Genomic DNA, 13,685 nt, shown 5'->3' with positions numbered 1-13,685 from the left:
GGTCATATCTATCATTAATCAACCTCTGTCTTACAGTGACATGACTGTAATCTTTTGTATTTTGTGTTTACTATTATTTGATAGCTTTGCTAAATATTTGTGTCCTGCCTCATTATAAAAGCTAGATAGGTCTTCTGTTTTCCTCCAGCTGCTGTAATTATATTGCATTTGTCAACGTGATACTAAGCTGCTTCTTAACTGCGCTAAGAGGAATTGCATGTTTGTTGAATGTTGGGAAGTACAGCTGAACTCTGTAGATTTCAATAACCTAAACTCATATTAGAATGTATTTTCTTTTGTTACTCTTGGTTTCTTTCAATAAAGCTAGAAGTTTGTTCTCATGCCTTAACTTTGTAAAACGTTTATTACATTTTGAGCATTTGTTCTGTAGGTTTTGTACTAGTGACATGCTAATTTGCTCAAATTAAGCTTTTAAAATCTGCATTAAAAGTTACTCTTATTATGGAAAGGAGTTCTTTCAACTTTTTTTCTTTGAACCAGAATAAAATCCTGTTAAATCATCAAAGTTTGGGGCCAGAAAGATGTAGAGATCATTTGGTTAATCTCACATTATAGATGACATAGCAGAGGAAGAAAGACATTGAGTGAGTGATCTGGCCAAGATCACAGAACCAAAGGTTAGAGTTAGAAACTCCCTTGTAGAAAATAGATTTTCTTGGATAGAAACATGTTTTAAATAATTGCAGTTTTTGAATAGGCAGTACATTTGCCTATTTCAAATATTAAAAAGAATTTTAAAAAGTAATAAAAATGTGCCATTTTTGCCTTCATCTGCTCTGTTCTTAGCCCTCCCAACTTATTAGTTGTTAGTTTCTTGTTTATCCTTCTAGATAATTTTTATGTCAAACATGTATATGTTGTTGTTTTTCTCCTTTTATAGACAGTGGTTATATACTTTGTACATTTTCCTATTCCTTGTTTCCTTCCTTTTTAAAAATTTAATGTATCTTGGAAATCTTTTCATAAAGAAATATCTCTCACCTTTCGTCTCCCCTCTCCCTCTCCTATTATTCCTCTTCTCTTCATTGTTAAAGAACTCTGTATTGTTCCCCTAATGGGAATTATGGAAGGAAAAAAAATCTTGTGCTTCTGGAAATAATCTTAGAATTATTGAGAAATCAAGTCATTGCTAATTTGGCTCAATAATTTTGTCCCCTTCTGTAATACATTAAAAACAATAATACTGCACACATACCTCAAAATGCTGTGTTTGAGAAATATATCACATAGAAAAGATGTTAAGAAATATTTTGGGGAGTTAAAAATCCATTGCTTTCTGTCTGAGAATTTAGTAATTTGTGTCAGGGACTAGCTTGAAAGTTGCTTTTTCTTAGCAAGCCTTTCTTAGTAAAAATATATAAATAATTTTGTAAGGGAGTACTTCAGATATTGGAAAGGACTAAGCAGCATCACGTCTCAGTAAGCACTTTAGAGCAATACTTTTCACATAAATATATTTCATCAATATATTTATGGAGTTTAGAAGCTTTAGAATCATATGGTTTTGTGCTTTTATTTTGATAATTAAAATTAATAGGCATCTTTCAGAGACACCCCCCGTATTATTTTAACTAAATAGAATTAATGTTATGGGTCTCATTTGCCTATAATATTGTGTTATTACTAAGTAGGATCACTTAAGTTGATTGTTTTTCAACTTTCAAAGTAGTATTTTTCAAAGTAGGATTTGTGGACATGCTTGAGAATTTTTTCTTTTTAAAAGATGTCTCAGGAAGCACTGTTTTAGAGAAATTTTGCATGTTTAAGAAAATAGCAACTACATTTGTTTACTAATAGGTCTTTAACACTCCTCTTTATACCTGTTTAAATCAGTAAGCTGTTAGTTTTTTTCAGGTTATGTGCTATGTATTTGTAAATTTTAATTTTGTAAGTACTTTCCCTTGAATTTGAACTGAATTAATTTTTCTAAGTGAATCTGAATATGCAAGTTTCTGGTGTTTCTTACGTACTAAGTGTATCTAAATCTTAATTTTTTTCTATTTAGGAATTGATTCTGAGGGCCATGCAGCTAACTTTATAGAAACAGAACAAATTGTGCACTACAATGGGAGCAGGGCTTCATTTGTACAGGCAAGTTATGATGTCTGTTTGGCACCTGCTGGTTGACCTTTTCTGCTTGATCATGATTTTCCTTCCCTCCCTTTTCCTTCTTTCTTAAGTACTGTCTTTGTCTACTGTGTGGAAATAGTAACGCCCCAGAAAGGATTGTTCAGATGCTGTCCTGCTGATGTTTCCTGCCCTTAAATTAAATCCCTAAAGGAGAGGGTAGCGAAGGAGGGGTACTGTTGTGGAAATTTAGCCAGTCGTCTGCCCATGGAGTGCTGACAGGATAGGCTGTTGGCTCATGGTTGGCTTTGCCTGCCTTGCACTTCACTGTGAAGTAATACCTCTCCTCTGTTCCCTTCTCATGGAATTGTGGATCACTCCTGCTCCAGTGATAGTGGGTAAACATATTCATATGCTCATAAACATAATTTCTTTAAGAATGAATGAAGCAATTTTTAAATTTTTTCATATTGCCAAATTAAATAATAGACAGGTCTTATTAATTTTTGCTTGTCAGTAAATTAATTTATTTTAGGATTTAGGAAAAATACAAAACTGTCTACTACACAAATGCCATGTATATAAAACTAGGAGAAAGAGTCCTTTCTGAGTATTTTCCTACAAAATATGAACCTTTAGAATAGGTGCATATGTACCTCTTCCATAGCTGGTAGGTTGTATTATCTTTTACCTTTGCAGAGTCACTACTATTTCTACTGCTAACAATGTGTAAGTTGAGAAAAATAGTTTTATATGTGTTTGATTTCACATTTCTCTCTTTTCTTTTAGACTCGAGGATCAATACCTGTTTTTTGGTCCCAAAGACCAAACCTCAAGTACAAACCACTGCCACAGATCAACAAAGTAGCAAATCATGTGTGTATCTTTCATTGGCTAAAAGTAGCTCAGTGACCATTTAGGTTTGCATATAAAGCAATAGTTCTCCATAAGTCAGAATTCAACATCTTTGAAGCCCTTTTTGAATTTGGCACACAGTTGACCTCTAAACCAAAATGCTTCATAGATTGCATATTAGAAATATGTGGGAAAAGACTGTGCTTGAATGTTAATGGCAAATATAGATTTGAGGATCTTGGTAAGATTTGCAACCTAACCTTGTTGAGAGTACTTAGTATATTTTATTTGAGTTGTGCTCAGAATTTAAATGGTATTGTAGCTTAGAGTAAAATGACTTGTAATCGCTGTATACTACATGGTATTTAGAAGGCATCCTGACACATTCTCTTGAATATAGAAATAGGACATTTAAAGAGGTACTTTAAAAAATATTACAAAATATTCCTAAAATGTAATATGATAAGTATCTATTTTCCCCCTCTAGATGGATGGTTTCCAAAGGCATTTTGATTCACAAGTAATTATTTATGGAAAACAAGTCATAATCAATCTGGTATGTTTCTTGCATGTTTCTTGGGGGGAAAAATAAAACAATAACTTGATTTTGTTAATATAAAATGTATAATTTTAAACATTTATAAGTACGTTATTCAGGGGCATTTGGTATTTCATAATATTGTATACCCATCACCACTCTCCATTTCTGCAGCTTTTCGTCATACCAAACTCTGTACCCATTGAGTAATAACTTCCTATTACCTTCTTCACACCAGCCCCCAGTAATTATTTTATTTCCAATCTCTCTGAACTTGCATATTTTAGGTTCCCAGTGTAAGTAGAATCATAACAATCTTTGTCCTTTTGTATTTTGCTTATTTCACTTAGTGTAGACGTTTTAAAGATTCATCCATGTTGTAGCATGGATCAGAATTTAATTCCTTTTTAAGACTGAATAGTATTCTGTTGTAGATATACATTACATAGTGGTTATCCATTCATCTGTTGATAGATATTTAACTTATTTCCACCTTTCGGTTATTGTGAATAATGCCACTATGAACATTTGTGTGCAAGTCTGCACTTGAGTTCCTGCTTTCAGTTCTTTTAGGTTTAAGTTTGTGTTCGTTTGTTTCCCTAGTGCTGGGGATTGTACCCAGGGCATCGTGCATGCTAGGCAAGCATTCTGCCACTGAGCCATACATATCCCCAGCCCTTCATTCTTTTAGGTTTATGCCTAGAAGTGGAATTGCTAGATTACATAATGACTCTGTTTAACATTTTGAGGAGCCACCATACTGTTTTCCACAGTGGCTGCCCTATTTTACGTTTCTGCTGGCAGTGCACCAGGGTTGCAGTTTCTCCAGTCCCTGCCAACTCTTGTTATTTTGATGATAGCCATCCTAATGGTTTTCATCTTGGTTTCGATTTATTTTTATGTAATGCCTGGTGATGTTGTTGAACATCTTTTCATGTGCTTATTGGCTATTTGTGTATCTTTTTTTGGAGGATTTTTTTTTAAATTAGGTATTTACTTAAGTCATATTGTTTGTTTTCTGTTTTTGTTGTGAAGGTAGTCCTTCTTTCTATATCCTGGATATTCAGCCCTTATCAGAGTGGTGTTTTCAAATATTTTCTCCCATTCTTTCAGTTGTCTTTGCACTCTCTTGATAGTAGTGTGTGATGCACAAAAACTTTTCATTTTAATGAAGTTCAGCTTATCTGTTTTTTCTTTTATTGCCTGTGCTCTCGGCATCACATCAAACATAATCATTGCTAAATCCTAAAGAGTTGCCCCTGTATTTTCTTCTAAGAATTTTTTAGCTTTATATTTGACATTTAGGTCTTTGATCCATTTTGAGTTGCCTTTTGTATTTTGTATGTGGTGTAAGGTAAGGGTATACCTTCATTTTCTGCATATAGCATTCCAATTTTTTCAGTACCATCTGTCCCGTTCTTATTGAATGGTTATGCCCTCTTTGTCAAAAATCAGTTTAACAATTTGAGGGCCTTCTGTTGTATTCCATTGGTCTGTGTTGTGTGTCCTTATGCCAATATGATAGTTTTGATAACTCTGACTTTTTTTAGTAAGTTTTGAAGTCAAGAAGTATGAGGTCACCCTCCAACTTCCTCCTCCTTTTACAAAATTATGGCTATTTGGGGTATCTTGAAATTTCATATAAATTTTAAGATTTTTCTATTTCTGCAAAAAATGCTGTTAAAAAAATCATTTTTTAATAGAGATTAATTACATGGACACTGTAGATTACTTTGGGGAGTATTATCATCTTAACAATAGTATAGTGTCAGTCCATGAACGCAGATGTCTTTCCATTTTTTTAAGATCTTTTTTTAAGTTTCAGCAGTGTTTTGTAGTTTTCAGTGAACTTGTTTTCACTTCGTTAAATAAATTTATTCCTGAGTATTCTTTCTGATGCTATGTAAATGGAACTCTTAATTTTCTTTTAGAACTTTTCATTGTTAGCATATAGAAATATAACTGATTATCGTGTGTTGATTTTAGAATGCTGCAGCTTTGCTGAATTTATCATCTTTAACAAATATGTAGTTTTTGTTTTTTTGTGGTACCTTTGTCTGATTTTATTATCAGGATAATCCTATTCTTTTAAAATGTGATAGAAACCATTCCTCCTTTTGCGTTTTGAAAAAGAAAAGTATTAATTCTTCCTTAAACGTTTGGTAAAATTCACCTGTGAAGCCATTTGGCTCAGGGCTTTTTGTGGGGAAACTTTTCAATACTGATTTGATCTTCTTTCTAGTTATTGGTCAAATGACATTTTCTATTTGTGATTAAGTTTTGGTAGGTTGTGTATATTTAGGAATTTTTCAAATCTCAATTATATATTTTTTGGTATGAGTGCTAATAGTATTTTAATTCTTTTTATGTCTCAAAAATTGTTGGTAATGTTCCATCATTCCTAGTTTTAGTAATTTGGGTCTTCTCTTTTTTTTTTTTTTAACGGGGAGGGTCGGTCTATCTAAAAATTTGTTAATTTTATTAATCTTCTCAAAGAACAAACTTTTTGTTTTGTTGACATTCTCTGTTGGTTTTATTTCTCTCTGCTCTAATCTTTATATTTCCTTGTGTTTAGTTTGTTCTCCTTTTTCTAGTTCTTTAAGGTATAAAATTATTGATTGAGGCTTTCCTTTTTATTGTATGCCTTTATAGCAGTGAATTTCCCTCAGCACTGCTTTTGCTTTATCTCATACATTTTGGTATATTATATGCCATATAGATTGTCCTGGAGAATGTTCCATGTGCACTTTTTGAAAAATGTGTATTCTGCTGTTAATGGGTGGAATATTCTGCATATTTGTTGGTTATTTAAATTCTCCATTTTCTTATGGCTCTTTTGTATGATTTTTTGTCTTGTTATAAAAATGAGGTATTGAAAGTTTTCAACTATTATCGTAGACTTTTCTGTTGTCAGTATTGCTTCATTGTATTTTTGGACTCTGATGGCTTGTTGCTTCTTTATTTTTAATTATTATATCTTCTTGGTAAATTGACCCTTTTATTAATATTTAATGTTTTCTTGTAACAGTTTTTCAATAAGAGTATGTTTTGCCTGATACTAATATAGTTACTCTCTAGCTCTTTAGATTACTGTTTGCACTGAATCTTTTTTTTTTCATTCTTTTACTTTTAGTCTGTTTGTATCTTTAGATCTAAAGTAAATGTCTTATATATTATAACACAGGGTTTGTTCTTGTTTTCTATCCTTTCTCCCCATCTTTTTCTTTTGATTGAAGAATTAATTCAATTATATTTAAATTAATTACTGATAACAAAGGATTTACTTTGGTCATTTTGCTATTTATTTCCTATATGTCCTATAGCTTTTTGTTGCCTATTTCCTCCATTACTGTCTCCTTTCGTGTTTAGTTGATTCTTTGTAGTGATATGCTTCGGTTGCCTTCTCATTTTCTTTTGTGTATATTCTGTAGCTTCCTTTTGGTTACCCTGAGGATCATATATAATTTCTCCAAAGTTATGACTATCTAATTTTAATTATTACCAACGTCAGTTGCATACAAAGCTCTACTCCTAAAAAGGTCTGCCCTCCCTTTTGTGTTGTGGTTATTACAAATTGTGTCTTTACATATTGTGTTCCTGATAATGCAGATTTATAATTTTTATTCATTTTACTTTTAAATCCTGTAGAAAATTTTAAAATGGAGTTATAGAGCAGGATTACAAGAATACTGGGGTTTATATCTGCCCTTGTATTTACCTTTACTCTTCCTACAAAGTTAGCTCAGATAACTTCTGTGTTTGTTGTTTCTGTGCCAGAATGAGAGCTTAAAGCATTCTTGCTGTTCTTCTGATCTCTCTCTTTAAATAAACAAGATTTGTCTTTGGTGTTCTAAATTTTTTACAGGTAAACCAGAAGGGCTCAGAGAAACCACTTGAACAGACATTTGCAACAATGGTGTCTTCCTTGGGAAGTGGAATGATCAGGTACCTCACTCGGAATCTGTTGCTGGATTTTTAGGTCCATTGTGTGCTTACATACATACATAGAGCTCACCACATATACTGTGTTTCAAATTGCTTTTTTTTTTTTTTAATACCTGGTCAAATCATACTTTTTTTGGTTGGCTTCAAATTTTCTCTGATATAATTTACATTAGAGAGAAACTTCTTTATAGTTAATTAATTTGAGTTTAGTGCCTCATTGGAATCCTCATCAAGGCTTTATGTCTCTGTGAGGCTTTGTGAAGCTGTGGCCAATAGATCAGGAATTTCAGTCCTTTGTGATTGTTCGGTGTGTGGCCTCTGATGATGACCACCATATTTCCTGGGTCAGTTTAGCCTTTGTATGCTGACCTCATTGGGACCAGTACCTTTGCCCGTTCTACCAGGCAACAGTCACAGATACTATGAATCCTAGTGAAAAAATGGAATCCTGAAACATCACTTTCCCAGGTACAAAGTAAGGCAGCCCATATGGAACTTTCTGCCCAGGAAACTGGGTGGGTAGCAGGGGTATACAATAGTAAAATGTGGTCGTGGGCATCTGGGGAAAATTTTTATGGAAAATTTTAAGTGTACAGAAAGATAAATAATATAATAATAAATAATATAATGGGAAGACTTTCAGACTTTCCTGTCCAATTCAAAAGCTCTAGCAAATTCATCAGATCCTCACTTCATCCATACTTCCATCTTCTGACAGTGGAACCTGCCCAGACACGCTTTGGGAGACTCAGAGAAGGTACTCCTAAGCAAGGTGTGCCTAAGACTCTGGAGGAAATTAGCCTGTACCATCAGATCCCATGATCGTGTCTCTGGGGTTAGAATCTAGCTTGCATGTACTAGAAAAATCTTACCTGTTAGCTCCTGTGTACACCCCTGGCTGGGACCCTGTGCCCGTACAATTTCCATAGGCACTTTTTGCCTCCAGAGTTGTCCTGGGGAATTTGGAGTTTTTAACAATAGCTAACTTTGAGAACTTGAGGTATACTCTTTATTTAAAGAGTCTAAAGTCATGCCCTTTGGGGAATGTGAAGGTTGCCTATTGCTAAAGAATGAGCTATTTATTCTGTGAACTCTAAAGACCACCAAACAGAGGAGCATAATAAGATTGACTTTTTAAAAATTAATAAAGATATTCGGGCAGGCAGGAAATCAGTGAGTTGATTTAAATCTGAAGTCAAGTGGTAGATTTTTTGTTGTCTTTAAGCTGTCTCTTGTACTGATAAACTTTTTAATCTTTAAGCCATTTATTACAACGAGTGAATTAAGTGGATGAATTGGTGTGTGGCCAGAAAAAGAAAGTCATATTGCCACACTTATGAGAAGTAGTAGGACTCATTTAGCAGTGGAAAATTATTCTTTTGGATACTGGATGAAAAATGCCTAGATGTATGCGTGAAGTGTCTCTAAGGGTTTCTTCCTAGAACTTGGAGAGAAGTAAAACTGCTCGACCATTGGGTTCAGAGTAAAAAAATAGATTTAAAATATTTTATCCTCAAAATATAACTGTGTAACTCATTCTTGGAATATATAAATATGATTTAAAACAAGGATACAAGCCCAAGAATCCAAGTATATTTAGATGCTGGTGAGCTACATAGATTCTTTTGGTTGGTTTGGTTTTCTTTTTTTGCTTTAATTTTATTTTATTGCAATAGGAACACTTAATATGAGAGCTACCTTCTTAAAATTTTAAGTGTAAGATACAGTATTATCAACTAGGGGTACAACGTTGTACAGTATATCCGCAGCACTTTGATTTTGCTTAATTTTCTTTAACAGGGCTAGGGGGGTGGGATTGTGACTTAGTGGGAGAACTCTTGCCTCACATGTGTGAGGTAGTGGGTTTAATCCTCAGCACCATATAAAATAAATAAATGAATAAATTGCAGTTATAAAAATAATACTTCTGATCATATTGCCACTTTTATTGAAGTTGCCTTTGAATATGCCATTTCCTATCATTGACTGACATGTATTTTTGTACTGATTTCTGAGGTTACTATTCTCACTTGAGATAACCATTGAGATGGTAGGTTTTCTATTTTTCTTTTTCTTTTTTGGTACTGGGCATTGAACCCAGGGGCGCTTGACCACTGAGGCACTTCCCCAGCCCTTTATATATTTTATTTACAGACAGTGTCTCTAAGTTGCTTGGAACCTTGCTAAGTTACTGAGGCTGGCTTTGAATTCTCCATCCTTCTGTCTCAGCCTCCTGCGCTGCTGGGATTACAGGCGTAAGCCACCTTTATAGGCTGAAAGCTCATGCTCCACGAATAATCCTTCAGTCTTTTGGAGCCCAGGGCATCACATGAGAGCAGGTGCTTCATGTGGATTTTCACTCTGCAGAGGAGAGCATGATGCCCTTCCAGTTCTACTTCCAGAATTCACGTGTTCATGGTGTTCAGGTTCTCTGTGCCCTTCCTCCCCTGGCTTGCAGGACTTAATGGTTTTTCCCACTCTCAGGGGCATCGCTTCAGCTTATGGTAGGACACCCTAACTATTCAGTCTCCTCTGACTTTTAGAATTGTGATAACTGGGAGAAGCTCATTATACATTGGCCATCGATAAAATTATCTCTGCCGCATGTATGTGCAATGTATAGAGACTGATAGGAGAAAGTGCATTTTTTGTTAGGATGGCCAGTAAGTAAACAAAGTGGAACTATCCTGCCTCTACTTCCCACAACCCCTAATACACAACAGATACCCAGACTCATCCTCCATGGACTGAGTTGAGTTTGACCATTTTGAACATGTTAATTGATTTGAAAAATTAAAAAAAGGGACCCTATTCTTTGCACATATATACCCTAGGTATTCAACTGCCCTGTGCCTCTCTTTGGTGTGTACCTCATTACTGCATTTAGTCCACTTCACTAGTATTTATTGTACTTCTCTATTCCTGAGGGCCCCTTGAAGAACATGTGAAATTAGATGTGTGTTTGCATGTATTTGTGTGTGGATATGTGTGGTTTTCAGTGCTAGGGCTTGAACCCATGTGGCTCTACTACTGAGCTCTATCCCCAGTCCCTATTTTTTTTTTTTTTTCCCTGTTTTTTTTTCCAATTTTAAAGCAAGTTCTCACTAAGTTGCCCAGGCTTGCCTTTAACTTGTGATCCTCCTGCCTCAGCTGCCCCAGTAATTGGGACTATAGGTGTGCGCTGCTGTGCCTTGCGTGAGGGTATGATTAATAGAAGGAAATTGAATGATCTCATGTCAATTTCTGAATCTTTCCTTCTCGTAGATACATTGCCTTTGACTTCCATAAGGAATGTAGAAATATGAGATGGGATCGACTAAGTATTTTATTGGATCAGGTAGCAGAAATTCAAGATGAATTAAGGTAAGCTATATTGTTTCCTTATGGAGGTAAAGAGAATGTGTATATACATATATACCAATCATATTTATTATGTATTATCTAGTAGACTTACAAAGGAAGTTTCCTGAGTTGTCAGTGTGTGTGTATACTATTTTATTTTGGTCCTTGAGTATACTATCTTATTATTTAAATTTTTATTGGAAAAATGAGAATTGGTGATTTAAAACTATTTCTAAATTCTTAAAAATGACCCATTTAGATATATTGATACTATAAATTATCTTCAACACATTTACAAGTTTTCACATAACTGATCTGGTTCACCACTGTTCTGTATTCAGTTGTTTTCACCAAACATTCTATCATAGGTATTTTGATATAGTCTACATAGACTTTGTAATGTTAGCATTAGTGGCTTTTTTGTATAACATTAGGTCTAACATGGTTTAAAATAAACATTTTTCTTCACATTAAACATCCAGTTTATTTCCTTTTCTCCTCCTATCCTGAGTATGCTGCAGTGTATCACTTGGGTTACATGTATGTATAGATTTTTACTTCTGTTAATCTCCCCTCCCCAAATTCTTAGAGTAGGATTAATGGAGTAAAAGGTCTGAATATCTTTGGGTTACTTTCTGTATGCATTTGATATTATTTATCATGTTCATTCACAGATTTACTGTACTCTATGAATATGTCTGTCTTCACTTATTTTAAAGCTAGAAGAAGGGATCTATAAATCATTCTGTCACTTTATTCTGCCTCCATGTGATAGTTCTAGACTCAGATATGCCTTTTCATTTTAGCTACACATTATATGATAAAACTGCTCTGGCTGACATTTCTCAGTTTCTTTTCCCCTTGTTTTGTTGTTATTGTTATTGCAGTACTGGAGATGGGACCCAAGGGTTTGGTGCATGCTTGGCAAGTACTGTATCACTGAGCTACATCTCTAGCCCTCAGTTTTTAAAATTATTGTATATTAAGTAATCAAAAGTAGTTTTCCTTTTTTTTTTTTTTCCCCCCCTGTGGAATTTTTGTCACAAACATTGCTGGTGAAGAGAGATGGACCTGTATTGTTGTTGGGCTATTAGAGATTAGAGAAAACATTGGCTAGGCCTGGCATCTTATTGGGGGCGAGGTATGGTTCCTTGGGTTCACCCATTAATTGCTATTATACAGGAAAGTAATAAAGTAGGAGGATTGATCCCAGAATCCATGTCCATTGCCACTCACTGTGCTCCACAGAGACAACAGTTGCTTTTTCCAGTGACTTTCAGATGATCTCTCAAGACAACTTTTTTCTGGAGGCTTTGTGATAGTAGAAAGAATCTAGGCTTTTAGGTCTGATTTGTCTCAGTTTAAATCTCAATTTATCTCTCATTAGCCTTGTGACCTGGAGATCTGTTCATTATCTTCAAACTTTGGTTTCTCTGTAAAGTGGCGACAAGAACACCTACCTAATAGATTTATTGTATGGTTAAGAAATAATATTTACAAAAATCTAGCATTTATTTTTCAAGTACCAGTGGGTTCCCATCACCCACACATGTACTCATGCCTACGCATACTTGTGTGCTAACTCTAAATCAGCCTCACGAGTCATGAATCTCATGAAGATTTTTCATTTAAAACCTTTTCGGTCCTTACTTCTAAGACCATGGTTTCTATGTAGTCCTCAATGTATTGCACCTCTTCCCTCCTTTAGAATTTTGGAGAATAATTCCAATACATTAATATCATCTAATGTTCATGCTATGTCACATACGCTCTGATAAGTACTTTTTTGTGTTATGAATTATTTTTATTTTTATTATTTTATTTATTTTGTTATTATTTTATTTTATTATATTTATTATTTTGTGGATAAAAACACATTATTTGAAGTTACAAAGCTAGGAAATTTGCTTGTGATGCTAAGACTAGCAAACAGAGTTGATTACTGCCAGAGTCCCTGTTCATAACCATCACACTGAGTGTTGTCAGATTTTTTTAATTCATAGAATTATCTGAGGAACTTTTTTAAAATAATGAAAACATAGGAACTGTTCACCATGATTGGCTGCAGTACAGGTGTCTGGGTGGTTAAAGAGAAAGGAAGCAAAATTTTTAAATAATAATACTTGATTATACTTTTTACATTCTGTACATGTTATCCATTTAAAAAGAAGAAAAAATGTTTTCAGTATGCAGTATCCAGCCCTTGCTTCATAGATTCTGATTCAGTTGATCTTAAAGCCAAGAATTGTTACTTTTAACCAGAAAGCGAGTGGAGTCTGATATAGATTGTACAGGGACCATAAAACCCTAATATATAGAGACTTAGTTGAAACAATAATGTTAAAGGAACTTCTTCTGACCTTGGGAAACATGGTTGATATGCATAGCAACCTTCATAATACTCCCAGCTCTACTTTTTCACTTCTCTTAGATGTAGTGATCTCTAATGTACACCTGGTTTTTGGATAGGGGGCTGTGTGGCCTCAGCCATTCAAACTTCTATTTGGTCTAGGATCATGAAGTATGCCTGACCATACATTCCTGTCTGACTTTTTAATTTATAGTTTTTAATAATGTCACTGAAATGAGACCCATTTTCTAAAACAGGTATGTCATTCATAGATTTGACCTACTTCGGTATGAGAGTGTTTATACAAATATGTTTTAGTTATTTTCTAGTAGACTCTGTCGGCAAAGTGGTGACAAACCAGGAAGGCGTGTTCCGCAGCAACTGCATGGATTGTCTAGATAGAACCAATGTGATCCAGAGTTTGTTAGCTCGGCGGTCTCTTCAGGCTCAGCTTCAGGTGTGAATTTTTTTTTTTTTTCTTCTTTTTTTCCTCTCTTTCTCTCTCTCATTGAAAAACAATATAACAAAATTTAAAGAACCTTCATCTTTGAAAACCAAAAAAAAAGT

The 13,685-nt window shown here is 34.3% G+C and overlaps 1 protein-coding gene across 1 annotated transcript in view; it reads left to right on the top strand.

Moving 5' to 3' along the window:
• Nucleotides 1–13,685, top strand: part of SACM1L (SAC1 like phosphatidylinositide phosphatase) — a 52,826-nt gene that overhangs the window by 30,714 nt on the left and 8,427 nt on the right. The window contains exons 9-14 of the mRNA XM_079115457.1: nucleotides 2,027–2,112; nucleotides 2,878–2,964; nucleotides 3,431–3,499; nucleotides 7,347–7,426; nucleotides 10,691–10,789; nucleotides 13,437–13,575. Of these exons, the coding sequence (XP_078971583.1) occupies nucleotides 2,027–2,112; nucleotides 2,878–2,964; nucleotides 3,431–3,499; nucleotides 7,347–7,426; nucleotides 10,691–10,789; nucleotides 13,437–13,575 (560 nt within the window). The remainder of the gene's footprint in view (nucleotides 1–2,026; nucleotides 2,113–2,877; nucleotides 2,965–3,430; nucleotides 3,500–7,346; nucleotides 7,427–10,690; nucleotides 10,790–13,436; nucleotides 13,576–13,685) is intronic.

Source organism: Sciurus vulgaris, assembly GCF_902686455.1.
Source record: "Sciurus vulgaris genome assembly, chromosome: 16".
Lineage (NCBI taxonomy): Eukaryota > Metazoa > Chordata > Mammalia > Rodentia > Sciuridae > Sciurus > Sciurus vulgaris.
Note: the sequence above shows the minus strand (reverse complement) of the source record. Positions and strands in the feature narration are given on the sequence as shown.